Source organism: Felis catus, chromosome D1, assembly GCF_018350175.1.
Source record: "Felis catus isolate Fca126 chromosome D1, F.catus_Fca126_mat1.0, whole genome shotgun sequence".
NCBI lineage: Eukaryota > Metazoa > Chordata > Mammalia > Carnivora > Felidae > Felis > Felis catus.
In genome coordinates, this window is record NC_058377.1 from 114,333,769 (window position 1) to 114,358,980 (window position 25,212).

General features: G+C 63.8%; 1 protein-coding gene and 1 long non-coding RNA gene across 16 annotated transcripts in view; one reads left to right on the plus strand and one right to left on the minus strand.

Moving 5' to 3' along the window:
* Positions 1–24,128, minus strand: part of BRSK2 (BR serine/threonine kinase 2) — a 60,737-nt gene extending 36,609 nt beyond the window's left edge. For 8 of the 15 annotated variants that reach the window (XM_023240217.2, XM_023240215.2, XM_023240212.2 and 5 more), the window contains exon 1: positions 23,942–24,125. In XM_023240217.2, coding sequence (XP_023095985.1) covers positions 23,942–24,035 — 94 coding nt within the window. In that variant the 5' untranslated portion in view covers positions 24,036–24,125. Of the gene's footprint in view, positions 1–23,941 lie in introns of all 15 variants that reach the window. The other 7 variants (XM_023240219.2, XM_023240208.2, XR_002736485.2 and 4 more) reach the window with 3 other exon arrangements.
* LOC123380685 lies at positions 4,940–8,737 on the plus strand. Its single transcript, XR_006586753.1, has 2 exons — positions 4,940–7,244; positions 7,977–8,737. It is a non-coding gene; the product is annotated as an uncharacterized LOC123380685 (long non-coding RNA).
* Positions 24,129–25,212: the final 1,084 nt, after the last annotated feature.

Consider the following 25,212-nt stretch of genomic DNA (forward strand, 5'->3'; position numbering starts at 1 on the left):
ACATATTAAAATTTTCAGAAAAGGACTTTAAGATAACATTAAAAATATATACACCTTTTCTCTGTCCTCTCCCTCTTCTTCCCTCATAAATATGTTTTTTAATTACAGAAAAGGAAAGACAAAAAAAAATCCATTGGATGGGCTTAACAGCAGAGCAGACACACACAAAAGGATTAGTGAACTCTATAGCAGGTCAATAGAAACTGCGAAAACTGAAATACAGAAAGCAAAAGAATGAAAAACAAACAAACAAACGTAACAGCACATCAGAGAGCCATGTGACAATTCCAAAAAGTCTAACATAACTGTAATAGGAGTCCCAGAAAAAGAGGAGAGAAAGAGAGAACAAAGCAAAAGACATATTTTAAGAGATAATGGGCAAGATTTTCTCCTAAATGTATTATATACATCAGCCCACAGATCCCTGAGGCTCACTGAACCAAAAGCAGGGCAGAAACGTAGAAAGCCGCACCATGGCATATCACTGCTAACCTGACACAATTGAAAGAAAGTGAGAAAATCCTAAAACTAGCCAAAGAAAAAGATGCACTTCACTGGGGGAGTACCAGTAGTGCCTGACTTCTCTCCAGGAAGAGTATGACCAGGAGGCAGTGGCATACCACCTCCTCAGTGCAGGAAGAAATCCTAGAATTCTATACCCAGCAAAAATATCCTTCAATAAAAAAACAAAATAGACACTTGTAGGGATTTCCCCAAGGGGGCTCCTGGCCTAAGACTCTGGGAACAGCTGCTCTAGAGGAACCCCTAAAGAGATAATAAGGGGAAAGCAGTGTAGCAGAAACATTAATACAGTAAAGAAAGTGAAATAATTTTTTTTAAAAAACACCTGGCTGATGCAAAATAAGACAGAAAAAGAGGAACGAGTGTACAAAGAACAAACGGAATAAATAGAAAGACGGCAGATTGAAATCAAACCATAAAAAATTTAAAAAGATTGTCAGAGGGAAAAGGAAGTCTAAGACCTAATTGTGTGTTGTTTACAAGAGACATGCTTTAAATACAAGAACACATAGGTTGGAAGTATAAGGATGATAAAGATGGGACCATGCTGAAGGGTCTCAGCACATGGGAATGGATGGGATCACCCAGAGTGACCCTGGGGTACTCCCGGATGAGGAAGAGCCAGCAAAACAGACTGGGGAAAAATGGATGGTGTGTAGGAAAATAAGGACACATGTGGAATTTCATAAGCAGAGTGAAAAGAAGAATAGAGGAGAATGTTCCACTGTGTCAAATGCTGCTGGCTAACTAAGGACTGAGAGAGGACCACTGGCTTGCCACCATTCAGGTCACTTCAGTAGGGTAGCAGGGTCAAGAGATAAAGAGAAAAGATGTAGGTTCAACAAGACTAACACTTTTCAGGAGCTTTGATATAAATGGAGGCAAGGAAAAAGGCAGGTGAATCAGACTGGCATCTTTGCTCTGTCCACTGAGGTCAGGAGCTAATGGAACCAAATCTCCCAAGTGCTTGGGGCAAAGGACTCCCTGTGGGGACATGTGTGCACAGAGAAGATAATTTCAGTTCTGGGACTTAGAAATGCTTCTCTTCCACGTAACTTTTCCTAGGAAGTGACTTGACAAAATGAGGTGGTAGTCCAGAAGGAAGCAGTAGATCCCATCCAGGGGGTGTCCTGGGAAACCCCCTGAAGGTGGCTTTTTTAGAAAAACACAGCAGTTTGAAGAAGGACAAAGGGCTCCCAGAATGAGGTTACCAAGAAAAAAAGAAAACTAGGTAGAATGGATGATCAATCTGTCTCCCTCCCCACCTCCACCCCTTTCCCTTTCCCTCTCTTTCTCTCCCTCTACACACACACACACACACACACACACACACACACACACACACGCACACAAGTTTATGACAAATAGTGCAATGGGGAAAAAAAAGGCAACTGGAAACTCCAGAAAAATCAAAGGACTCCCAAGAAAGTTGTGGTGATGCAAAAGGAATGCATCACAAATGTAAACATTCACGGGATGTCAGAAAAGACAATCCGTCAAAGGACTTTGAAGCCTCTGATTTTCCCAAATCCATAGCAACCAGGTCCCAGAGCAGAACCACCAGGCTCACACACACAGCTTCCTTCTAGTGGGTTACAGAACTCCAGCCTGGCAAGGGCAGATAATCTGGGCACACCACCAAGCCCAGCACCAAACAGAACTTCCACACTGACAATTATGGAAACCCTCTTTATGACTTCATTTTGAAGGTCAACCAACAGTCAAACCCCAGAAAACATGGTGTGGCTGACACACACACAGAAATGCTATTTTGCCGGGCGGCGGGGTGGGGGAAGGTGAAGGTATCTTTCAGGAGGATGGGACGGAAGAGAAGAGATGCCACCCCATCTTGATGGAGCCAGATTAGTGTGGTATTTACAAACTGAGTGCAGGAGTACTCGAGAAGAGCTGTGCTGTCTAGCACCAGCGACAGGGAGGTGCAGGGGCCACTGGGCACTGCCTTAAGTGCCAGTCGAGACTCAGGTGCAAGCTCCCCACCAGGGTGCTGCGCGTGCTGAGCCCCCCACACCCAGACCACTCAGAGTGCAGCCTGCGGACCAGGACAAGATGGGTAGACGTGTGGGCTCGTATCGCACGGACTCTGGGTGTCCTTCCCGCCACTTCACTGTCACATCACGCTAACATACTAGGCTGAGAATTACTCAAGTTCGGCCGTCCCATCACATCTCAGGGAGGGGCTGCAGAACCCCGTTCCGGTCCACATGTGGTCTGCTATATGTGCGCCACCTTGGTACAAAATAAAGACAAAACCCGCCTCGCAGGGTCTACAGGGCTCGAGAGACCAGCAGCAACCCCTCGGGGCAGCTGGCTCGCCTCCCGGACATCCTGCCAGAAAGCCTTCCCGGCACTCTGCGCAGGCAGCCACCCCGTCTACACCGAGACACAGCTCTGGGCTGGCCAGCCCAGCCAGGAAGCAGCCGGCCAACCAGGTGCCCCACTCCCCCACTTGCAGCCTCGCTTCCCAGCTGCCCCCTCCCCCGGGGCCACACTGCCCCGGCCACTGGGAAGCACCCCACGTGCCAGAGGAGGCCCGGGGTTGCCACAGGAGCCAGTAATGAACTCTATCCATCTTGTTTTGGGTCCCCGCTGGACTTCAAAACTCTTGAGTTGCACAAACTTGTACAAACTAAGCACAGAAGTACTGAGAGCGCTGGGGGCCCCAGGCCAGCTGCTCCGGGGCTCCCACGGCTGCCTTCTCAGGATGGTGGCCTCGGTGCAGCAGGAGGACAGCCACAGAGTCCCTCTGGAAGCTGGCGGGCCCCACCCTCTCGTCGGAGCAAGCCCACTGCACGGGACAGAGCGTGAACCCGAGGGCCAGCAGGGTGAGGCCACTGCACCCGACCCCGGGAGCTTCTGTTCAAATCACACTGGGTGACCTCCGGGGGGCGACTTTTTTTGGCAAGTGCAAATCTTAGTTCCTACACAAAATATTTTACTTTACTATCCTTGAAAATGAAAGAAAATTCTTTTTAAACGAAGTTATTTGATGATCGTCTTAGAACTAAAGCACAGATCAAGAAACAGCAGTCATCACTGATTAGCCCATGACAATTGCCAAAGATTCGTTGTATAAAGAAGGGCAGCTAAGAAACAGCCATCTGGGCATCAGGGTGAGATGCAAGAACCTGTCCTGGGGGGGCCATTGTCCAAGCGGGTCCCACGGTTTGGGGCAGGTTCACCACGCGGACCCACAGGCATCCAGACACAGCTGTTGCGGGCAGCCCCACTCACGTGCCAGGAGCTGTGGACGAGCCTCGGCCCCAGGGGTGGCCCCAGTCCCAAGCCCTGCAGTGCTGGCCGTGGCTGCCCTTGGCCTTGGTCTTGGAGCCCACCCAGGGGCCACATCCATCTCGCTGCATGCAGCCAAGGTCAGGGTCAGCAGTCAGCACATCCAGCACAGCATTCCTGCACTGTCCCGGCGTGGGGGAGGGGGGTCACGGCCACTGCAAGTTCACCCGCCCCTCAACCACCATCTTCAGTGTCCCTGAAGATGGCATGAGGGGCTGGCAAAGTGGGGGTGGGGGGTGGTAGCGGGTCCCGCTGACTGCAGGGCTGAGGTCAGGACCCCTTCTCCTGGCCCTCACAGCTCTTGGATTAGAGGGGTCAGGGGACAGCAATGGCAGGACAGTGTGGGAAGAGCCCCAGTTCCACAGGCCCAGATGCTTCATGTCTACTCCCCTCCTGAGTTAGGGGGCTCTGTCGGGGAGCAGGGGACCCCGAGGGGGGGGTGTGGCTGGCGAGAAGACAGCCTCAGCATCATGGCCCCACATACCCCTGGCCCCAGCCCGGCTGCCCCCATGTCTCCCTACTCGGTGGCCTCACCCCAAACTTCTGCTGGCTCTGGCCTGCCCCTCCCCGCCTTCCAGGAATAGTTTTCTTAGATCGAAAACAGTCGATCGAAGTCCTACCAGAAAAAAAGCAAGCACTTTACCAAACCAGCCATGAAATTCATTTTTCTCCACCAGCAGGTGCGACAGCCAGCCCGCCCTTTGCCTACAACTTCTCCAAGGGTGGGAGCATGGCAGGTGCCGCCCCAACTCTGAAAAGGACCCCTAGGAAAAGGGACAGGAAGCGGCCCCCACCCCAGGGCCTGGCTGCTCCCCACCTCCTCCAGAGGCCCGTGGGGCGGGGTGGCAGGGGCACACTCCCATCCCAGTCCCCCAGCCTTGGGAGCAGGCAGAGACCTCCCCCAGTGGCACAGGGCAGAGGAGAGGGGAGTTCCCACCATAGCCACGGCTTCCCTGGTGAACTCCCCACCCGGGGGGATAGGTCAGCTGTCTGCTCTGAGGCCACGTGCCCAGAGTTCGAGAAGCCGGTTGCAGAGACTAGAGACCGGAGGTGGAGGACCGGCCCTCATCGCCCCAAAGGGGAGGGCAGCTGCAGGGGCGGGGCCCCGCGGGGTGCGGGGCCAAGCCCACCCCTCCCCCTCTGGTTAGTGCCGGGCAGGGGCGGGGCCTGGAGGCCCCGCCCTCACAGGAAGACGTGTACACGCACGCACGCACACTAACGGTGCAAGTTTGACGTGCTTCCGTCACCACGCACCTTTCCTAACGAAAGATCAAGAAGGCAGCCCGCAGCCCAGGCCCTCTGGGGACCTTCTGCCGCACAGGGACCTCACCAGGCCCCGCGCCTCCCACAGCGGTCAATCTCCCTGAGCCCCAGCTCGAGGCCCCTGACGGGGAGATCCAGTCCCGGAAAAGCATCTTTGGGCAGCACTGGGCCCGGGGCCAGGTCCTCCCCAGTAGCCGCTGACAGGGGCTGCAGGGAGATAGAAGGTGGGGCAGAGGAGGGGTCTCCCGGGCTGATGAGAGACGGTGGTGGGGCCGAGGCACAGACCCAGGTGAACGAATGGGTCAGCCCTCGGGGGTCCCAGGGAAGCCTTTGGGAGGCATCGGGCTGAAGGCTGCAGGGAGGGCATTGCCAGGGCCTTGGTGATGGGGCAGATGCCCCCAGAGTGCTGACAGCAGAGCAACTCGGGATAGGCCCTGGGCTGCCCCCCTCCCTCCGACCCTGGCTTATGTCTGAGCCCCGAGGTCCCCAAGATGCCACAGAGGCACCGGCCCCGTGGCACCGGGTCCTTCCCAACAGGCCTGCAGGGCAGACAGCGCACAAGGCCTAACACCAGCCCAAGAGCAGCAGTCGTGGGGGGGCCGGAGGAGAGGCCCCCGGGGTGAGCCTTGAGTGCCTGGAGCTGCCTCTGGGGCTGGGGCCAGGCAGCCCCTGCCCGGCCGTGTTGCTGGTCTGGGAGGGGAGCACATGGGAGACGGGCAACAGCAGGGCCTCAGGGGCCAGACCTGGTGGGAGAGCCCACCCGAGGTGGCCTGGTCAGAGGTCCCCAAGCCTTGGCCGGTGGCCCGCGGCCTCCTCTGCCAGGGCGTGGGTGGTGGCGGGCCAAGGACTCCTGTCAGGTGCACGCATTCCCCCACCTGGGAACCTCACAGCTGGGCCTCACCTGGGGCCGGTGAACACGCAGAGCCCTTCCCCCGGGGGGCGCTCTCACACACTCACATACACACGTGCACACACGGACTCACACCCACGCAGGGAGATAACCCGGCAGTCGGGGCTGAGCCTGCAGGGTGGAAATTATCTCTGCAGCGGGAGCCACACTGGCTTTGAGGAGGGGGCGCGGGCTCCATGCGCCCAGGTGATCACCCTGGACAGCCTGGGCCCTCCCACCAGCTACAGAGGAGCAGAGAGGGGACAGGGTGTGTCCCCAGGCCTCACTGGGACACGACCATCCTGGGGTGGCAGGCGCCCCTGTGGTCGGAAGCCAGTGCAGGGCCGTGCCTGCTGTTCAGCTGCAGTGCCCCCGACGCTGCCCGCTGACCCAGGCTCGTGGGGGTGTCCGGGTGGGGGCTCTGGCCCAGGAGAGGAAGAAAGAGGGAGGGGAGGGGGCGAGAGGGCGCCACTGTGAGCAGGTGTGAGGCTGGAGCTCCCGGGAAAGGAAGCCCCGAGTGGCTTTGCACTTTGCCCCTGGGGGCCGGGGCCGGGGAGCCTGCTCAGCCTGGTGGCCAGAGCTCCCACCCCACCCCCGAAGGACCCCAGCTGGTCTCCAAACCCTGAGCAGCCTCGTACAAAGCCCTCCCCCTCCTCTCTGCTGCCAAACCGCCATCTGTTGCCATGGCAACGAGAGCAGAAAAGGCAGGCGCACTAAGCGCTCTCCCCCAACCCCCTGCTTTCCCTGCTCCTTGAGCTGGGCGGGCTCCAGGGGCCGCAGCCCACACTGGCCTCGGGGCCTCCCTGCCCCCAGCAGTGGGCCTGGCCTCAGCTCCGGGAACATCTGCCTCCCGCACAAAAGGCCAGATCCCCAACCTAGCCCCCCCACCCCCGCCCACGGGGTCGGACCCCTCCTGCGTCAGGGAATGGCTGGAGGCCTGTCTGGTCCCTGACCCACCACCCCCGCAGTGCTCCCGGCCACCCACCCGGGCCCCGCCCTGAGGCATGGGTAGACAGCACGGTCCTGGCTACTGCGTGGCAGGGGACCAACCCGTGGAGACACAGCGGCAGCTCCGCCACCACATGCCGCCTCAAATCACCTGCAGGTGGGCCAAGGAGGCCTCGAGAATAAAGCAAGCGCCGGCCCTACTGTCCGCGTCTGGCTGAGGATGCCTGGAGGTCAGGGGCGGGTGCAGTGACAAGAACACACACGGCAGCAGGCGCCACTGGGCGCCGGGTCCCAGCACGGCGCCACTACCCTGGTGCGCGGGTCCCACGCCCTGTGAGGCAGACGCTGCCAGGGCCCCTTCTGTGGCGAGGCCCAGGGGCTCAAGGCAGAGTTGGGGGGACCGCAGGAGCCGGAGGATGCCAGCCTCCCCAGTGTGGCCTGACTTTCCTGCCCAGAGGCCCCCATTCCCTGGCCACCTCCCTGGTGAGTCCAGGAGGCAAGGGCAGGGCAGGCCATCTCGAGTCCCCTTGAGCCTGGGGCTGTGGCGTGAAGGCCCCCGTGATGCCGCACCTGCCCCAGTTCCTTCCGAGGACACCACTGCCCTGGGACCCAGCGAGCATTCGTGTCTGGGACACCCTACTCCATCCCACCCCAAGCAGGGGCTCGCTCCGGGCTGTAGGAGGAGCCAGGTGGAGGTGGGCCGGGGAGAGCCCACCCCTCCTCCCAGGACTGTGGAGTCCGCGCGTGGGGCGGGGAGGGAGCCAGGGGACTCCCTGGCAAGGCACCGTGAGCTCCATGGAGCGGGAGGCCAGAGGAGGCCGGGGCTGCCCACGTCCCCAGGAGGCTGCAGCCTCCTCCCTGAGCTGAAGGACCCAGCCCGCAGGGGGCAGGGCTGGCTGGAGGAGGGAGCGGATTCCCCTCTCCTCCAGAGTCACAGGCTGGGCGCTGGGTGGTTGCCATGGCGACCAGAGGCGGCGGACTGACAGGGTGGGGGGTGGCGTGTGTGATGCAATGGGACACCCCTCCCTCTCCTCCCCACCCCCAGGACAACTCCCCCAGGACCAGGAGCCCCCAGATGGCCACTCGCCCTGGAGCCAGACAGGAGGGCAGGCGCTCCTCCCCCCGCTGCGCTCCCCTGGCCGCCGTCCAGAGCGGGGCATCACCGTCCCTGCCTCCAGGCCAGGCTCCTCCAGGCGCAGCAGGGTCTCCCTCGGCCTGGGCAGCCCACCCACCCAGCCAGCATCCCCAAGGGGCATCCACCTACTGTGTGCTCAGTTCTGCATCCTATGAGCACCAGGCCCACGCGCTAGGAGACCCGATGGACTGACCTGAGAACGACAGGGGGTCCCTCTGCCTGGGGGAGAGGCAGGGGGGAAGGGGAAGGTGCCCACCACCTCCGACACAGCTGGGCCCCAACACCCCTCTGGCCATGGCCCCGTGGGCAGGAAGGGCCGGGCCAGCCGCACGCAGGCACGGGGCAGGACACCCAAGGGGACACCGCGGCCGTGTCTTGGGGGCAGAATGCGGTGAAACCATCAGTTCCGGGGGTACACTGGGTGCAGTGACGGCAAGCAGCTGGCCCGGCCCCCGCGTGCCCCTTTCCGCCCCAACCTCCGCCCACTCCGTACTGGGAAATCCGGAGGAACATGCCTTCAGAGGGGCAGGCGAGCGAGGACCAACCACGTCTCCGGTTCCAACGGTGGCAGACGACCACGTTAGATTTTTACCAACTGGTTTTCAATTCAATGCTGTAAAATCAGCCCAGTGAAATATTTTGATTAAACCCCATAACTATTCAGAAATTCAGTCTGGTAAATTGTGGTTTTTATAAGCTGGTGTTCTAGTTTCAGGAGCCTCAGGACTGAAGGCTCATGACAGGGTCACCTGCCAGTGCCCACAGGCTGGAGGCAGGAAGGTGGTGGGGCTGGGGGCCCGAGGAAGGGTCTGACGCTTGCGGGGAGCAGGCGGCAGAAGACGAGGGCTTGGGGGCTGCCGCGAAGGGAAGGGGGAGGGTCTAGCACACAAGGAACCCTGTGCGCAAGAAGGCGAGGCTGCAGGGGCTGGGGTCACAGAGGCTGCAGAGGCAGCACTGCTGATGGCCCACACTGCCCAGTCCCCCAGGGAGGTGTGGGGCTGTGGGGGTGGGGTGGGGCAGTGCAGGGGCAGCTGGCAGAGCACCCGAGTCAGTGACTGAGTTTCGTGCAGGGGTTAGAGGAGGGGCCGCCAGGAGAGGTGGGCAGCGAGCAGGTCCCAGCAGCAGACACATACCTCAGTCTACCTGCCCAGCAAAGCACAGGTGCGCCTCCCTCCCTTCTCCACACCTGCCACCCCCCTCCCGCCAGGCCCAGGGACAGCAGTGGGATCACCGGCCACTGCACACACACACCTGTCACTGCGCACACGCCTGCCCCTGAGCACACACCTGCCCCTGCACACGCCTGTCACTGAGCACACACCTGCCCCCGTGTGCACACCTGTCACCATACACACACACCTGTCACTAGGCACACACACCTGCCCCCATGTGCATACCTGCCCCCACGCACACGTCACATCTGTCACCGCACACACCTGCCGCTGCACACACACACACCTGCCCCCGCGTGCACACCTGCGCACACCTGCCCCTGCACACACATCTGTCACTGTGTATATACATCTGTCACTGGGCACACCTGTCACTATGTGCACACACCTGTCCTTGCACACACCTGCAAGGTGTGGGGGACCCTCGGGCACAGAGCCAGGCCCAGGGGCACTCACAAGCTAAGGCAGGGGCGGAAATACTTTCTAGAAGCTTCCTGGCCTTCCCACAGTCCCTGCCCTGTAAAGTGGGAGCTGCAGGTGACCAGACACCGGAGGTCAGCCACCCTCCACCCCTGACTGCTTCCCAGCTCCCACGAGCACCCTGGCTGTCCCCAACCCCTGACATAGGACACAGTGAAGCCACAGGCAGGTGAGGCCCCCTGCATCTGCTGGCCAGCCCGTGGTCAAGCAGATGAAGTCACAGCCCACCCACCTGTGGTCACCAGGCACCCCTGGCGGCCCCTTTGCCAGAAGCCCTGGGGTGGCTACCCGGGGTGGCCCTGGAGGCCCAGCAGGCTGGAAGAGGAACATGAGGGCGGGTGTACCCCTGTGGCACAGCGAGGCCTCCTGTCCCCCAAGTAGGGTTTCTGTGGGAATGTCACAAGAAACAGAGACTCTGCAGGGGAGCAGAGACCACGGGGGCCACTCTGCACTGTCAATTTGGGGTTTAGCATTGAAAAAAAGACCTGATCTACACTTAAAAAACTACCTGGGGGTGCCTGGGTGGCTCAGTCGGTTAAGCATTTAAGCATCCGACTTCAGCTCAGGTCATGATCTCATAGTTAATGGGTTCAAGCCCCGTGTCGGGCTCTGTGCTGACAGCTCAGAGCCTGGAGCCTGCTTCGGATTCTGTGTCTCCCTCTCTCTTTGCCCGGGAGAGCATCACGCTTTGTTTCTGTCTGTCTCTGAAAAATGAATAAACCTTAAAAAAAATAAAATGAAAAAACAACTATCTGATTTGGATTCCCCAATCACTACAGCAGTCTCGAGTCCCACCCTCCCAGGGGCCAGCGAGCTTGTGTCCCCTCCCTGCTTATGGGGTGGGGGCACATTGAGTCATGCCCTCTTCCTAGAGCCCTGGGAGAGCAGCCCTGGCTTGGGGGTCCTGGGCAGGACAGGGTGGCACTACCTGGAGCCCACTGTCCAGAACCTGCTGGGTGCTAGCTGTGGGCGGGCCCTGGGCCTCACTTTGCTTCTCCATACCAAGGCACAGAGACCCCGACTGTGGGGAGCACCTGACCCAGAGGGGCTGGGGGCGGAGGCGGATGCTGGGGCAGGGTGGCTGGGCCCAGGGACCGTGGCTGGTGCCCCACATGACACAGATGCCAAAGTGCCAAGGCTGGGGGGGGTGGCCATTCCCCGCCTGGCCAAGGCGGACCCTGGAGCCTGGGACCAGGCTTGGGTGAAGCACAGAGGTATGGGGGTACTCCCAAGCCCCTCTGCCAGGAGTGCGACCTCCCTGGGGGCAAATCCAGACGTGCTTGGGTCCCTCAGGGGGATGTGCTCCCGAGACAGACGGACCGCTGGCCGCAAGGCCCACCTGCAACACCGGCAGGAAGTAGGAGAGCAGCCCTGTGGCCCTTTGCCGCCCCCGCGCAGCGGAGGTTGGGAGCCAGGAGAGCCCGCCCACCCCCGTCCCCGGAAGGACGCGGGAGGGTGTAATCTCCCGCTAGGGGTAATCATAGAATGTGCTTAGCAGGCAGCTTGCTCCAAAGGACAGAGAGAGAGGACACAGTCAAAGACCCGCCTGTCACACGTGTCACCCTCATCCTGCCAAACACCCTCACGGGGCTGAGGACCACTTCCGGGAGGGCCCCCTGCCCACAGCTGTCCACGGTCTCGGAGCCCGGGGTGAGGGGGACGTGTACCCCTGCGACCTCTTCCCTGCTGGGGCTGGCACTCGGGTGGTGGCATCTGCCCCCCAGACGGCGAGAAGGGGCACAAGGTCTCTGCGGTCCTTGATGTGCCCACCACTCCCTGCCCCAAGGGCCCCTGCTCGGTGCCCCCAGACCACTGCCCTGTCCCACGAGCCTCCCCACCCCCACCAGCACCCACTGCCCAGGGACTGGGGCAGGCCAGGTGCTCACTACACACACATGTCCTCTGCCCTGGGAAACCTGCAGGTTAGTCTCAGCTCAGGCCCGCTGTACACGGGCCTGGTTTATGAAGGCCTTGGGGCACCTGGGTGGCTCAGCGGGTTAAGTGTCCGACTTGGGCTCAGGTCATGATCTCACAGCTCACGGGTTTGAGCTGACAGCTCGGAGCCTGGAGCCTGCTTCTGATTCTGTGTCTCCCTCTCTCTCTGCTCCTCCCCCACTCGTGCGGTCTCTCTCAAAACTAAATAAACATTTTAAAAAATGTTAAAAAATAAATAAATAAACATTAAAAAAACGAAGGCCTGCACCCAAGTGCAGGCCACCCATCCAGAGGCCGTACACGCCAGAGAACCCGACGTGATCCTGCCAGCGTGGGGTTCCCAGCCTCTGTCTCTGCTGACCCGCTGACAGGCCCAGCCCCCTCCTGCCCAGGGCTCCAGAGCAGGCAGAGGAGGAGAGGCACAGGGCACCACCCAGGCAACACCTGTCCTGTGCCTGCTCAGAGCTGACAGCCTCCCTCTGCTTGCCCGTGCCATTTCTGGGAGTTGGCAGGCCCCAGGGTAGAGGCACCTAGCGTCCAGAGAAGCACCTCCGTGGGGAGGGCACCGGCCTGCAGCCCTCCCTGTACACGGGACTCACTGCACTGGTGAGCCCCCCAGCCAGGGCCTGGGGAGCGTGCCCGCAGCTGCCAGCCCCTCACAGGGGGCCTGGCTCCCCCAGGGGCCCTCACAGAGAGAGACCAGCCACACAGAGGCTAAGGAGAAGACTGTCCCTCAGTAGAGAGACCTACTGTTACACCTTAAAGTCCTGCCGCAGAGACAGATGGGCAGGACAGGACCCTGCTCGAGTCACCTGGGGTGTGGTGGCACTGTCACCTAGAGGCCGCCCAGCTGGGGTGACTCAGGATGCTGCAGATCCCTGGACAGAAGGAGCAGTGAGTGAGAACCACAGGGCTGGCCAGCCAGCTCAGGTGGTGCCCCAGCCCTCACCTGGATGTGCCCTTCGCTCCAACACCCCCCGCGGGTCATCTGGGCCCCCCCACAGGGGCATCTGCAGCACCAACCTGACCAGGAAGTGATTCTTCCTCATACTGACCCATGGACAGAGGAGGACATGGCCTGGGGTAGGGAGTGGCCACCTTTCCAGGTCTCTGGATGTAGGGACAACCGTGACTGGCCCCCCACTGACCCCGCTGAGCTCCAGGTCCCACGGCTGCAGACACCAGGGCGGTGCACTGTGGAGGGGGTGGTGTGGTATTTAGCCCGCGGCCAGCTGACCCCGAGCTGTGGACCGTGGGTCTGAGCCGCCCGCAGGCAGAGGGACCCGAGAGGTGGAGGCCTGGATGTGGGCCTGTCCCCACCTCACAGGGCAACAGCCCTCTGGGGACAACGGCATGCATGCCCCCCACCCCTGCCCCTGGTCAGCAGCAAAGCTAGAAGGAATCTGATGGGACCCACTCTGAAACCCTGGGCCGCTGGGCGTCACCTGGGGGCTCCCCTGTAGCCCCTGCCGAGCCCTCCATATGTCTGTTCTGCCGCCTAGGACAACACAGCCCACGTGTACACATGTCCCCCCCTCCCCGTGGCTCCGTGGCGTCTGCTGGAGGATGTTCTATCTGTGCCACTTTATGATTAGTTATAAATCCCTTGGGATTTGGGGTTTAGAATCAGCAAACCTCCAATCTGTGACAAGCCCTCTGCCTCTTTAGAGATAAGCCAGCATCAACCCTTCACTATCCGCCAAGCCCACAGCCCTCCAACAACAGGACACACTCCCTCCTCTGCCTCGTTCTCAGACACACACCCCCTCCCTCCCCAGCAAGCCCAGGATGCGGGTTTGGGGCTGAGAGCCTGGCTTCCTGAATTCTACCCAGTTCCCAGTAATGCCCGGGCCCAAGGAGGGGGCTGTGGGAGGGTGACACCCGGTGCCTTCACACCCCCACATCTCTGTCCCCCCAGGTGAGGGGCTCGAGCAGCCACACCTGTGACCCAGAACCCAGCCCCCTCAGACACCTCAAGGCCGTCTACCCATGGCCCAGTGTTCTGTAGGCACTTTCACACTTCATCCACCCCCAGGTCACGACCCCCGAAACAAGGGGAGCTGGCAGCAAGGCAGGGCAAAAACTGGACGGTGGGGACCAGACCTCCCCTTCAAGAAGCCCTGACGGTGCAGGGCACCCACAGCCTCTAGGGCATTGGGCCAGGGGACCGGCCGAGAACTCCCAGGTTGTCCTGTGCCCTCACAGCACCCACACACATCTCCAAGGGAACCAGACGGAAGGTTCCTGTCCCAGAGATACAAGGTAAATATCAGAGGGGGGTGGGGGGGCTGCTCTGGGAAGTCACCTCAAATCTACCCCAGAGCCGGAGAAGGTCCCCTCATGCCCACAGCCTCTGTGAGGCCTGGCTCTCTCCTTGCCCCCAGGAGACTGGGCCAGTGGCTCCTCCTGCAAGAGGAGGGAGAGCCTGGGGGCCGGGGTCTCCCCTGGGAGCACGACAGAAGGCTTGCCACCACTAAGTACATTTAGCACCCAGGCAGCTCCCACCTCCTGCCCCTTGTTAGCACAGAACCGGTCCCACAGCCAGGCAACAGGCACAGGAGCCTGCCAGACACCTGGACCTTCCCACGGCAGCAGAGATTTGAGGACACGCTGCCAGCTGCGGCCTCCCTCACAGGGAACGGAAGCTGCCGACTTCAGCACGGCCCTGCTGGACAGCTCCCCAGCCGCGGGCAGGCCTTTCCAGGGAGAGGGACTGGCCCCTCGCACCCCCACACCCAGGACTGGGCACAGGGCGGTCTTCTCCCAGTCTGAAGGCCCCAGAGTCAGAGCGTGGCCAGCAAGCTGCCCCAGCCTTGTCCCCACAGCCCCCTCCCCGCAAGGATGGCGCAGCAGAGATGGGGGCACGACCCAGAGTTTGTGACTGCTCCCCCTGGAGACCCAGGAAGGGGGGACCGGGTGGGGGCACCACAGGCTGCTGGCAAGGACCAATGAGGGGTGCTCCCAGGAACACTGCCTGCCTGCCCCCACCCCACTCCCATTCCAGCCCTGATGGCCCTGCTCCAGGGACAAGGCTCACAGGGAGCTGGCCCCTGGCCACAGGGGCTCCTGGCAGCCCAGGCCATGCACACAGTTGAGGGGCTTAAGGGAGACCCCTCCAGGCCACCACAGCCCTGGTCAGATGGCCCACCACAAAATGCACCGACAGTCGAGAAATACATTTGCACATACAACATGAGCCCTGACTGCAGGGCAAGGAGTGGGCACGACTCCCTCAACCAGCACCCTAACACTAGGCAGAAAACCCAAAAACACGGACACCACAAGGGCGGGGGGGCTCAGCTGCTCCAGTGAAGCCACATGTTGAAACCACAGGCCAGGTGGGCTGGCAGGGCGGGAACACGGGCCCAGGGTGGGCAGGGCCGTGGCCAACCCCGGCTGAGCTCCGGTCGCTGCACACACTGCTGTCCGTCTGCCCTTCCAGGGAGCCCAAAGCACCCGAGGACAGGGTCCCCGCGCCCAGGAGGACCAGGCAGCCCACACTGGGAGGGCGCCTCTCTCATCGACGCTCCTACAGCAGCAGGGGGCACGGGAGGAGGGACCCAGGGAGGAGCATGACCCTGCATGACACGTGCTCCCCGCTGGGCCTGGACCTCCGTGTGCACAACGGGCAGTGATGCGTCCGGACCCAGCAGGTCTGGGGCCCCAGGAAGGGCTGAGCCCCTGCCCTGCCGTGCCCCGCAACCGGCACCAAGCATAGAGGACTGTGGACTAAAGAACAGAGGCCACACCGCTACCACAAAGGGGGCGGGGGTTGCGAGTGAGGGGCCCCACCCGCATGTGCATCGCCAGGGTGTTAGGGACACGGACCCCCGAAGTCCCGGCCTCCAGGCAGCGAGGGCAGAGGCCTGGCTGGGGGTGGACACTGGGCCTCCGGGAAACAGCCACTTCAAGTGAAAAACCTAGCATCTGACTGAATTTCTGCCGGTTTGGGGACTCCAGCTACCTTCGCAGGGTGACCTGGTACTGTGCTCTTTCAGGGTCTGTCAGACACACACCGAAATACTGAAGCTGCTCTAGGACTCACCTCCCATTAACGCCGGGTGTGGGGGAGGGAGCGAAACTGGCCTCATGCTGCCGAGGGTGGGCTGGGCTCTGCGGTAGACACCCCAGGAGCAGGGCCACGTCCCAGGGCACCGTGGCACCGTGCGGCAGAGGGAAGGGCAGGATAAGCCCCTTACCGGCTCGGAGCCTGCGGCTGGGGCAGCCGCCACTCTGCGGCCCCGACTGTACTCCCTGCCCACCACCCCCCCCCCTGACCCGGCCCTGCAGCCCAGCACGGCTGCCCAGCCGGGCCTTGCGATAGCCCCCACCCACTGTCCCCACAGTGCATCTGCCCTCCTTTCTCCCCACGGCCCCCCTCCGGCAGCATGTCCAGCACACGGCCCGAGCAGGACACACCGGTCCCCTGCGGGTTCGGTCCCGCACATCCTGCATCACACACGAGAGCGAAGACACAACCATGGAGGTGTGAGACCGTCCAAGCAGTCACACAGGTATCAACAGTCTGGGCCGTTCACGGAACAGAGGGTGGGGGCCCTGTGCATGGGCATGACCCCGAGACCCCGGACGGTCACAGCATCCCACACCCGGCCGCTCCTTCCAGGACCCCGAGCGCCCCGTGCCAGGGGTGGGCACAGGAGGGATGGGTGAGAGAGAGGCCTCGGGGTCGCGCCAACCCCACACACCTGAACGATCCCAAGGGACCTGAGCTCCTCACACACACCAAGCCGCACACCCTGAAGAACAAAGGGGCTGGAAAGTTCCAGGGTGCTCCTCCCCACCGGCATCGGGGACTCGCCCCCTCGTGCTCCCCGTGCCCAGGAGGAGGCCAGCTCCGTGAGTCCCCTGGGGCTACACCCAGGCTCTCGAACAGGCGGGCGGGGTTGGGGGAGGGTCTGAAAGGAGTGTTTAACAGAGCCTGCAGCTGCCCACCCAGGAAGGGGGCTCCGCCAGCCTCCGCAGACCTGGGCTCCCAACTGCCCCTGCCCAGCTGGGCCCTGGCTGAGAGCCTGAGGCCGGTGTCACTGCCCAGGAAGCTGGACACGTGAGCCCGGTCTGCCGTTGGACCCACGTCTCAGACAGAACCAGGTGAGTTAAGTACCCTGCCTTGGAGCTGCCTCCCACCACAGCCCTGCTTCACCCAGTGGCCACCTCCGTCTATCGCCTTTCTCATCTCGGCTTGGCCCCTGGGGGAGGCCCCCTACCCAGGGAAACAGCCAGCCAGGACTCAGGTGAGCTCCCAACCCGGCCGGGCCAGCCCAGGCAGTGGCTCCCCACATCACCTCCACTCTGGCCTCCCGGCCTGCAGTTCAGGCTGAAGTTGGCCACGGGAGTCAGTCACCCAGGGGCACTCGGGCCAAACCACGCCTCACAGATGCCACATTCCCGGCCAGGCGGCCTCCCGCCGCCCCCGCAAACTGCCCACGGCAGTGATGTGGAGCCGCAGCCTGACGTGTCCCCGGCTCCTGCTGCGTCACTCAGGCCACACAGGCCCTGTTTAGGCTGCCCTCCCACCTCTGCCCTGGGGCCAGGGAGGCCAGTCCTGCCCTCCAGGGCCCACCCTCGGGCCCCGCCTAAGCCCACAGTGGGTGGCTATGGTGTGGGTGCCCCCGGGTGCCTCCATTACCAGTGGCAGGCCATGAGCCCCCGCTCCCAGGGACCCCCAGTCCCTCCACTAGTGCCCAGTCCAGAACCATAAGGCCCGGGGAGCCTTCTGTCCCCCTCGGCCAGGCTCGCGGGGTGAGCCTGTAGGAGGCCTGTGTGTGAGGATGTGGCGACAACCTGGGGAAGTGGCTCTGTCCTCACAAAATGACCCCCCCCCGGATATCATGTGGTGCTCCTTATCTTTGTGACTCTCAGAGTCCACCCAGAGGCCCTGTCAGCCCAGGTTCCAGCAAGGAAACCACCCTGGAAGAAAAGCTCTGCTCCCTTAAGCCCTGGGGCCTCTGGGAGCACTGCTCTGGGGGCTGAGGGGGGGCGCTGCTGCCCAGCTCCAGAACACTGGCCCCTCAGAGACTGCAGAGCAAGGCCGGGGCCACCTCTCAGGGTGGGGCCCGACACAATCCCCGCTTTGTCCCTGCAGCCTCTGTCCCAGCCCAGCCTCCATCCTGTCCAGTGCCCGCGGCAGTCCTGCTCGGCCAGCCGGCACGGCTGGGACAAGGCCTCAGGCAGGGCGCGGGCAGCTCGGCCGTCCTCGGCCAGGACCCGGGGCTCCGGGCCAGGCTCGTGGAGGCCCATCTCAGGCCCGGGGCTGACCTGGCCAGGCACCCAGAAGGGCTCCAATAGAGAGCGGCTGTAGGAGACACCAGCTCTCCCCACTTCCTGCAGAGTCCAGAGGAACCTGACAGATGTGGACCCGCTGTCCTGCCACCAGACACTGCCCACAACAGATGTGCCCCCCCCCCCATCTGATATCATTCCCAGCATGAGCTTCACAAAAGCCGCAGGAAACCCTGCTCTGGGGGGTGGGGGCTGGGGCTCAAAAGCCACCAGCTACTAAGCGCCAGAGTCCATGCTGCCCCTGCTCTGTGCCTCCAGCACAGGACCACCCCGTTAAGTTCCAAGGTGTCCACGAAGGCCGGTGGGCCCCACCCTGCACGGCTGGAGGGACCAGCCAACGTGGGGAGCATGTGGGGCCACGGGCAGGCAGCAAGCTCCTCTCTGAGACGCGTGTGGCCCCCGCACTCACTGTGTGGCGACAGGCCTCCAGAAAGCGCAAGTACTCCTCGGCCACAAGGACACCGTCCACCGGAGGTGGGCACGGGCAGGAGGGAGCTCTGGGGTCCAGGGAGCCCCAGGCACACCCACACCCCAGTGGGCAAAGGCAGGGTGGCCACAGCGGTCAGATGGCTCCTCCCCCCACCCCTGGCATTGCCACCTGGCTGGGGCACTGATCTCAAAGCAGCCTTACCCTCCCAAGGTCCCCCCAGAAACCCGCTCTGAGTCCAGTGGCTTTGAAGGCACAGGTGTTCTCCAAGCCAGAGCACCAGGTAACCACGAAGGTGCCCTGACTGCGTCGTGTCAACACCAGTCACAGACGCTCCGTGGTGTCCGCAGACAGGCAGCATAGCCAAGGCGCCACCCACAGCGTCCAGCCTCTGACGCCGGAAGGACCCGTCTGCTCCAGAGACACTGAAGGTGCCAAGCACGGAGCAGGGCTTATGCTCAGGCAGAGGATACGGACGGTGCACATTCAGGCCCTGAGGTCATCCCACAACACCTGGGTAAACCAGGACAGGAAACAGCCAGAGAAACGTGCCCCTGGGCGGGGCCCAGGCCAGTGCTGGCTTCCTGCAGCAACCCACTTGCTGGCCCCACATAGTCCTTGAGGAGGTGAGTCGGGGAGGGGCCGCGGGGCGGTGGGGGCGGGGGGGGGCACAGCCAGCCAGCCCTGCAGGCCCCGTCCAACACGCATGCTTCACCAAGCGTGGTCAAGCCTGTCAGCAACCAGAGAGGATCCGGATGGCCCTGGCCACCTTCAGGCAGGCTGGGAATGGGGCAGGACCCGGAGCCCCTCACCCCATGGCTTCTGATGCCCAAACCCAGTCCTGGGCAGCTGTCACCCCTACAGCCTTCTGTGAGGATCCGTTAGAAACAGAGCCCCTCCTTGGGGCTGTGGGCAATGCTGTCCAAGCATCTTAGAGGAAGTGAGAGCCAGCCTCTGCACCTGCAGCTGGGGGCACCCCATTCCCAGACGGTCCTAGAGACATCTCTGCACCCTGGGCACATGGCCTCTGCCCACCCCAGGACTCGTCCACCCCAGAAACCTCCATGCCGAGCTGCCCTCCCTCGACAGGAACAGCCCACCCAGGGACAGCCCTTCGGTCCAGGCGGCGGGCTTCCTGGCAGAGAGCCTGCACTGTGGAAGGTGGGCTGGAGTGCTATCTGTCCCACTCAGTCATGGGCAGGACACCGACCGACACTGCACAGGCCTCTCCGACAGCTCCCGAGGGGCCAGGGGAGACAGGCGTGGGGGGGGGGGGCTCCCCACAAGCTCTGTCCGTGACCATCTGAGAACAGGGTCCTGCTACTCTGAACTTTTAAACCGAGCCTGTGCCTTGAGCAGACTGGAACTGCTCCCCTTGGCCAAAGCACTGAGTTCTGAGCCGGCTTCCTCACTTACGGACAGACGGACTGCACCGTGCCTGCTGCACAGAGGGCGGAGGCTCACGGGGGCAGGGGGAGACCTTCAGACACAACAGGTGGTCCACACATGGCCAGCGGAGGCTGACCGCACTCTCTGCCCTGTCCACCTTTGTGGCCGTGGCCACGCCCCTTCTCCCGGCCTCAGCCCCCTAAAGCACCCCAGGGCCCACTCCAGCCAATGCCCCACCCCCCAGCCCCCTGTGCAGGGCCCATGACCTGCAGCCTCTCTGGCTCTCAAGCTGCCTTCTTCTACGCAGCTTTCCAAAATCAACTGTGCCCTTCAGGTCGAAGGCACCTTCCCTGACTCCTGCCTCTGGCTCTGCTCCCCCATCTGCTCTCTGCCCTGGGCCATGGTCACCCCCAGGTCTATCAGACTCTCTCCACCTGTCTCTTCTCCCAGCTCACCTGTGTCTCTCCCTCCCTCCCTCCGTCTCACCTTCACTGGCTTCCCCCACCCCAGGACTTCTCCTCAGCCTGCCTGACCAGCACCCCACACGAATTCTCCTAAAGGTCCCTGGAGACCCTGAAGGGGACACCCCAGTGCCCTCAGCGTGGCAGTCTAGATCCTTCCCCCTGGCCCACGCTCCAGCCTTCAAGCCCAGCCAGGTGAGCTGTGGGCAGCCGCCTCACCCGAGTCTTCTCTCGTGAGCTGCCCTGGCCATCATCTGAAAGCCCCGCCCCTGCCACCTTGTCCTCAGCTCCCACCTACCAAAGGGTCCCTGAGGGCAGGCTCCACATCCTACTGTGGGCCCAGCTCTGAGAGCCCACCACCTTCCTCCTCCTCCCACAGGGTCCTCCTGGCTTATGGGAGCTGGACCCCATCGACACCTGCTGTGCTCTAGTTTGGGCAGCCCTGCCCTGCTCCATTTCCTGGTGGGGCTGGAAGGGTGAAGGCCAGGGGACCACATGGCTTACACAATACACACACCCCCCCCCGGACCTGCTCGGGCCCCACCTGGACCCTCTGGAGGTGCCCCCCGCTCCCCAGCTGAAGAAGCCTTTCCTGGATCAGGGCTGAGTCAGACACAGCCTCGGCAGCGGACTCCGGCCCGCACAGGGACAGCTGCCCCCCACCGGAGGGTGGGTAGGTGCCGAAGACCCACCCGTCCACCGGAGAACACGACGCCTCCCCAGGGCGGCCTCCACAGGCGACCCCAGGACACCGAGGACAGCCATGTAGGGGAGATGCCCTGGCAGAAGGGAGATGACCTCTCAGTCACACCCGTGCTGCCCGGAGGCAGAGGCCTAACGCCCACACAAGTGACAGAACCCGCTTGCTGAGCCAAGAGCACACAAGCGAGACAGAACCACCGAAAAGATGCTACAGAAGGGACAAGCGGGATCCCACCAGCCACCAGAGGGGCGTCCAGCCAGGCAGAGGGGCAGTCTGCCCACACCTGCGCTCGGCAGCCGGCAGTGTCCCCCCGACTCCCGCATCTGGAGGCGGAGCAGCAGGTCCCCTGGCTCGGGGCTGCCGGCCGGGGTACCCCCAACGGGTGGGCAGCACGAAGCTCGCCGCCGCCTGGGTGACTCCCTCCCTTTCCAGGGCCCCAGGCAGAGCGCACGTGAGGAGCGGGGAGGACCCGGGCACAGGCAGTCCGGGGACGGAGGCAGCGCTCGGAAGCTTCGGTCACACAGTCTTCCACTGAGGTCTCCTGGCAGCAAGCCTACCCCGGATAAGGTCAGACGTTTATCTCCCGGGCAAAAGGACAGGCCTGGGAAACTGCAACTCCCTTGGCACTTGATGCCCAAGACCAGCCAGCAAACCGAGTGGCCAGGCCCAGTGCACCCACACCCCCGGGGCCCCACGTCCACCGAAGTCCAGACAACCCTTCCGCAAAAGGGACAGGGAGACAGCCTCCCGGGAAGCAGGCACTCCCAGGGCCCTGGACGAAGCCACAAGGAACGCAGGATCAACAGATCCCTGGGGAGGGGGCCTCAGCCACAGGGAGAGCCCACTCCCCTCAGAGGGGAGAGGGACCCGAGGAGAAGGCCCGCTGCTTTGTGTCCCACTTGCAGCTGTTTCCTAAACATCACATGGCAACGCGGTGTTGACACACGCGCGCGGCTTATCCTTTTGTATTCGTTACTGTTAATTACGGTGGAAACGTCCCGTAATGAACTGTACAACACTGTAACTCGGTGAGGAGTACGGAGACCGGCCCCCACCCGTGGCGACCGGCGAGCGCGACCGGCGAGCGCGGCACACGTAGAATTCACCGCTGTCACCACTCACACGATGATGTTTCCTTATAATCACATTTTACCGGTGCGATAATTAGATTATTTCACTGCTCCCACGTTGTGCTGCCCCAGGCCCCTCCCCCACTGAGGATTTCACCAACTCCAATGGTTCCTTGCAGGAAACATGCCTATTTTGAACTCAGAGGGACACCGGCTGTCTCCCACCTTGAACCCGGGCCACACCACCCCCACTCCCAACAGCGCTGCCCTACTGCCGGGGATCCCTCGGGGCCACAGCGGTTGGCACAGCGGCTGTCTACCCACAGTGGGGGGGGGGCAGCTTCCCTCCCCCCCCCCCCCCCCCCGGGTCCCTTCATACACGCTCGGCCTTAGTTACATCACAACCACTGCCCTCCTGGGAGAGCCCAGGGCCTGGCCCACTTTCCTCCCTAACACCACCTCTTGGCTCCTCCTCCGTGCCGCCCAGAGGGGCTTGGGAAGGGCCTGCATGCAGCCTCCCTGGCGGGAGCAGCTCCCTCCTGCCCCCCCTCCACCCCCGCCGCCGTGCACCAGCCGAGTGGGATCAGCACTGCTGCACCCTCGTCTTCCCTTCCTCCTCTCCCCTACCGGCCCTGGGTCCCAGGAACTTCCCAGAGACAGGGAGAAGCAATCAGTGCCAATCGGACCTCTGGGCTGCCAGGAGAGGCCCATCCTGGGAGAAGAAAGAAAATGGCTGAGCCCAGCCTCCCACAAAGCGACTCTGTGAACGCCTGGCCAGCTGGATGAGACCATGGCCGCTGGGCTAGGACCTAGCCTGATCACCAGAAAGCCAGCCAGGACCGGCCAAGAAGCCCCCTCCTCCCACAGACTGGGGTTTGGGGATCCATGGCCTGGGATCTGGCAGAGGGTCCAGCACCAGCCTCCCTCTCCCTCCCATGGGAGAGCGCAGTGTCGCAGACATTCGGAACAGAGGCTAGGAGGAGCGAGAAAGGCGCTGTCCAGCCCTCACGGCCGCCTCGGTACTCTCCCAGTCCCACCGTGGAGGAAGGTCCCAGCCTGGCCAAGGTGGCCCGGTGGGCCCGCAGGACGCCGTAGGGCCGCCTCCCTGCCTGCCGCCGGGAGTTGGGGGTCGCGGCCGGGGGCGCGCGGCTCGGGGCGCAGCTGCTCGGGCAGCACGCCTATTAGCGCGGCCGCGGCAGACGGCAGATGGGCGCCCGCTCGGCCCCCTCCTCCCGCGGCACAATGGGCCCGGTCGCTCCGGCGCACAATGCGGCCGGGGCCGCGCACCTGCAGCCGGAGCCGAGGGGCGCTGGCCCGGCCCGGCCCGGCCCGTGCGCCCCCGTCCGCGCCGCGTGTCCTTGGGCCGCGCCCGGCCGACCGCAGCGGCGCGGCCTACGGGCTCCGCGGCGGGACCCGGTGCCCGGGCGCCCATTGTTCGCGGCCGCCGGCCAGAGCCACGGGCCGGGCCTACGGCTCCCGGCTCGGGACGACCTCCTTCCGCCGCCACCCCCCCCCCCCCGCCCGCCCGCCCGATCGGCGCACAGTCAGCACGGCCTTCTCGGCGGCCGGCCTGTGCGCCCCGGCGCCCCAGCGCCCCTGGTCCTCCCCAGCGCCCGGCCCGCATCCATGTCCCCAGTCCCCTTCGGTGTCCCCGGTCCCCTGGTACCCCTCCAACCGTGTTCCTGGGCCCCTCGGTACTCCCGCTCCCCCCGGACGCCTGGTCTCCCCGAAACCCCCTGTCCCCTCGGCGCCCTGGTCCCTCAGGCCCCCGTTCTCCATCGGTGTCCCCCGTCCTCTGCCCCCCCCACCGTGTCCGGGTCCCCAGACTCCCCACCCCCGTGTCCCCGGCCCCCCTCGGTGTTCCCGCCCCCCCCCCCGCACCCCTGGTCTCCCCGCACCCCTTGTCCCGCGGGTCCCCGGGCCCGGCCCAGCACGCACCTGTCTGCCCCTTGCCCAGCGTCTTCTCCAGCCGGTAGGGCCCCACATACTGCGCGTGCTGCGCCCCGCCGCCGTCCTTCCCCGTCGATGTCATCGCTCCCGGGCCCGGCGCCGGCGAGGTGGGAGCCCCGGGCGGGCGGCGGCGGCAGGGAGGGGCCGCGTCCGTCCGCGTCCGTCCGACCGTCCGTCCGTCCGCGCGTCCGTGCGCTGGGCCGGGTCGGCGGCGCCCGGGCGGGCCGCGCTTGCTCCGCGCCCCCCGCGCCTCCCCGCGCCGCCGCCCCCCGCGCCCGCGGCGCTGCCTCTGCTCTCAGAGAGGACCAGGCGGGCGGGGGCACCAGGCTTCCGCCGCCGCCGCCGCCGCCGCCGCCGCCGAGGCCCGCGCCCCGCGCCCTGCGCCCCCCGCGCACGCCCGTCCGTCAGTCCGCGGCCGCGCAGCCCAGCCGAGCCGAGCCGCCGGGCCGAGCCGAGCCGAGCCGAGCCGAGAGGCCGAGCCGAGCCGAGCCGAGCCGAGCCGAGCTGAGCCGAACGGCCGGGTCGAGCCGAGCCGAGCCGAGCTTAGCGGCCGAGCCGAGCCGAGCCCGAACGAGCGCATAGGGCTGCAGCGGTGGCGGCGAGTGGCTGCTATGCCCGCCAATCATTAGCATTAGCCAATCATTGACGCCCTAGCCTGTAGCTCCGCCTTTCTGCCCGCCCGGCTACTGAGAGCTCTCCTTGGAGCCCTACTCCGTGAGGCGAGGCGAGGCGAGGCGGGGCGGGGCGGAGCCGGGGCCGGGGCGGGGTCCGGGTCCCGGGGGCGGGGCCGCGCCGGCTGCCTGGGCGTCTCCAGCCCTCCGCCCCAGCCCTCGCCCGGCCCGGACCCCTCCCCGGCCCCCGCGCGCCCGCAGCCCCGCTAGCGGCGGTGGAGGCTCATCCCGGGACGCTGCTGCGGCGGGGCCGCCCGGGCAGGGGGCAGCGCACGGCCTGCGGCCACTCCCGGCCCACCCGCGCCGTCGCTGCTGGCCGCGACCACCGCGGTCGGAAGGACTTTCTCGCCCCCTCCCCTGCCCCGGGCGGGGCGGCGCCGCGGAGGCGAGTGGCCTTGCGAGGTCTCCGGGACGCCGTGCTCCGCTCGGTTTTCCCGGGTGTCCACGATGACCAGCACAGCGGGGTCAAGGAACTCACCCAAGGTCACACAGCAGCGGCCTCCCTCCGGAGGCGGCTCTCGGGCCTTTGAGCGGACGGGCTTCCGTCGGGTCGGCGGCTGGGGCCGGGCGCGCAGGCCCCGACGGCTC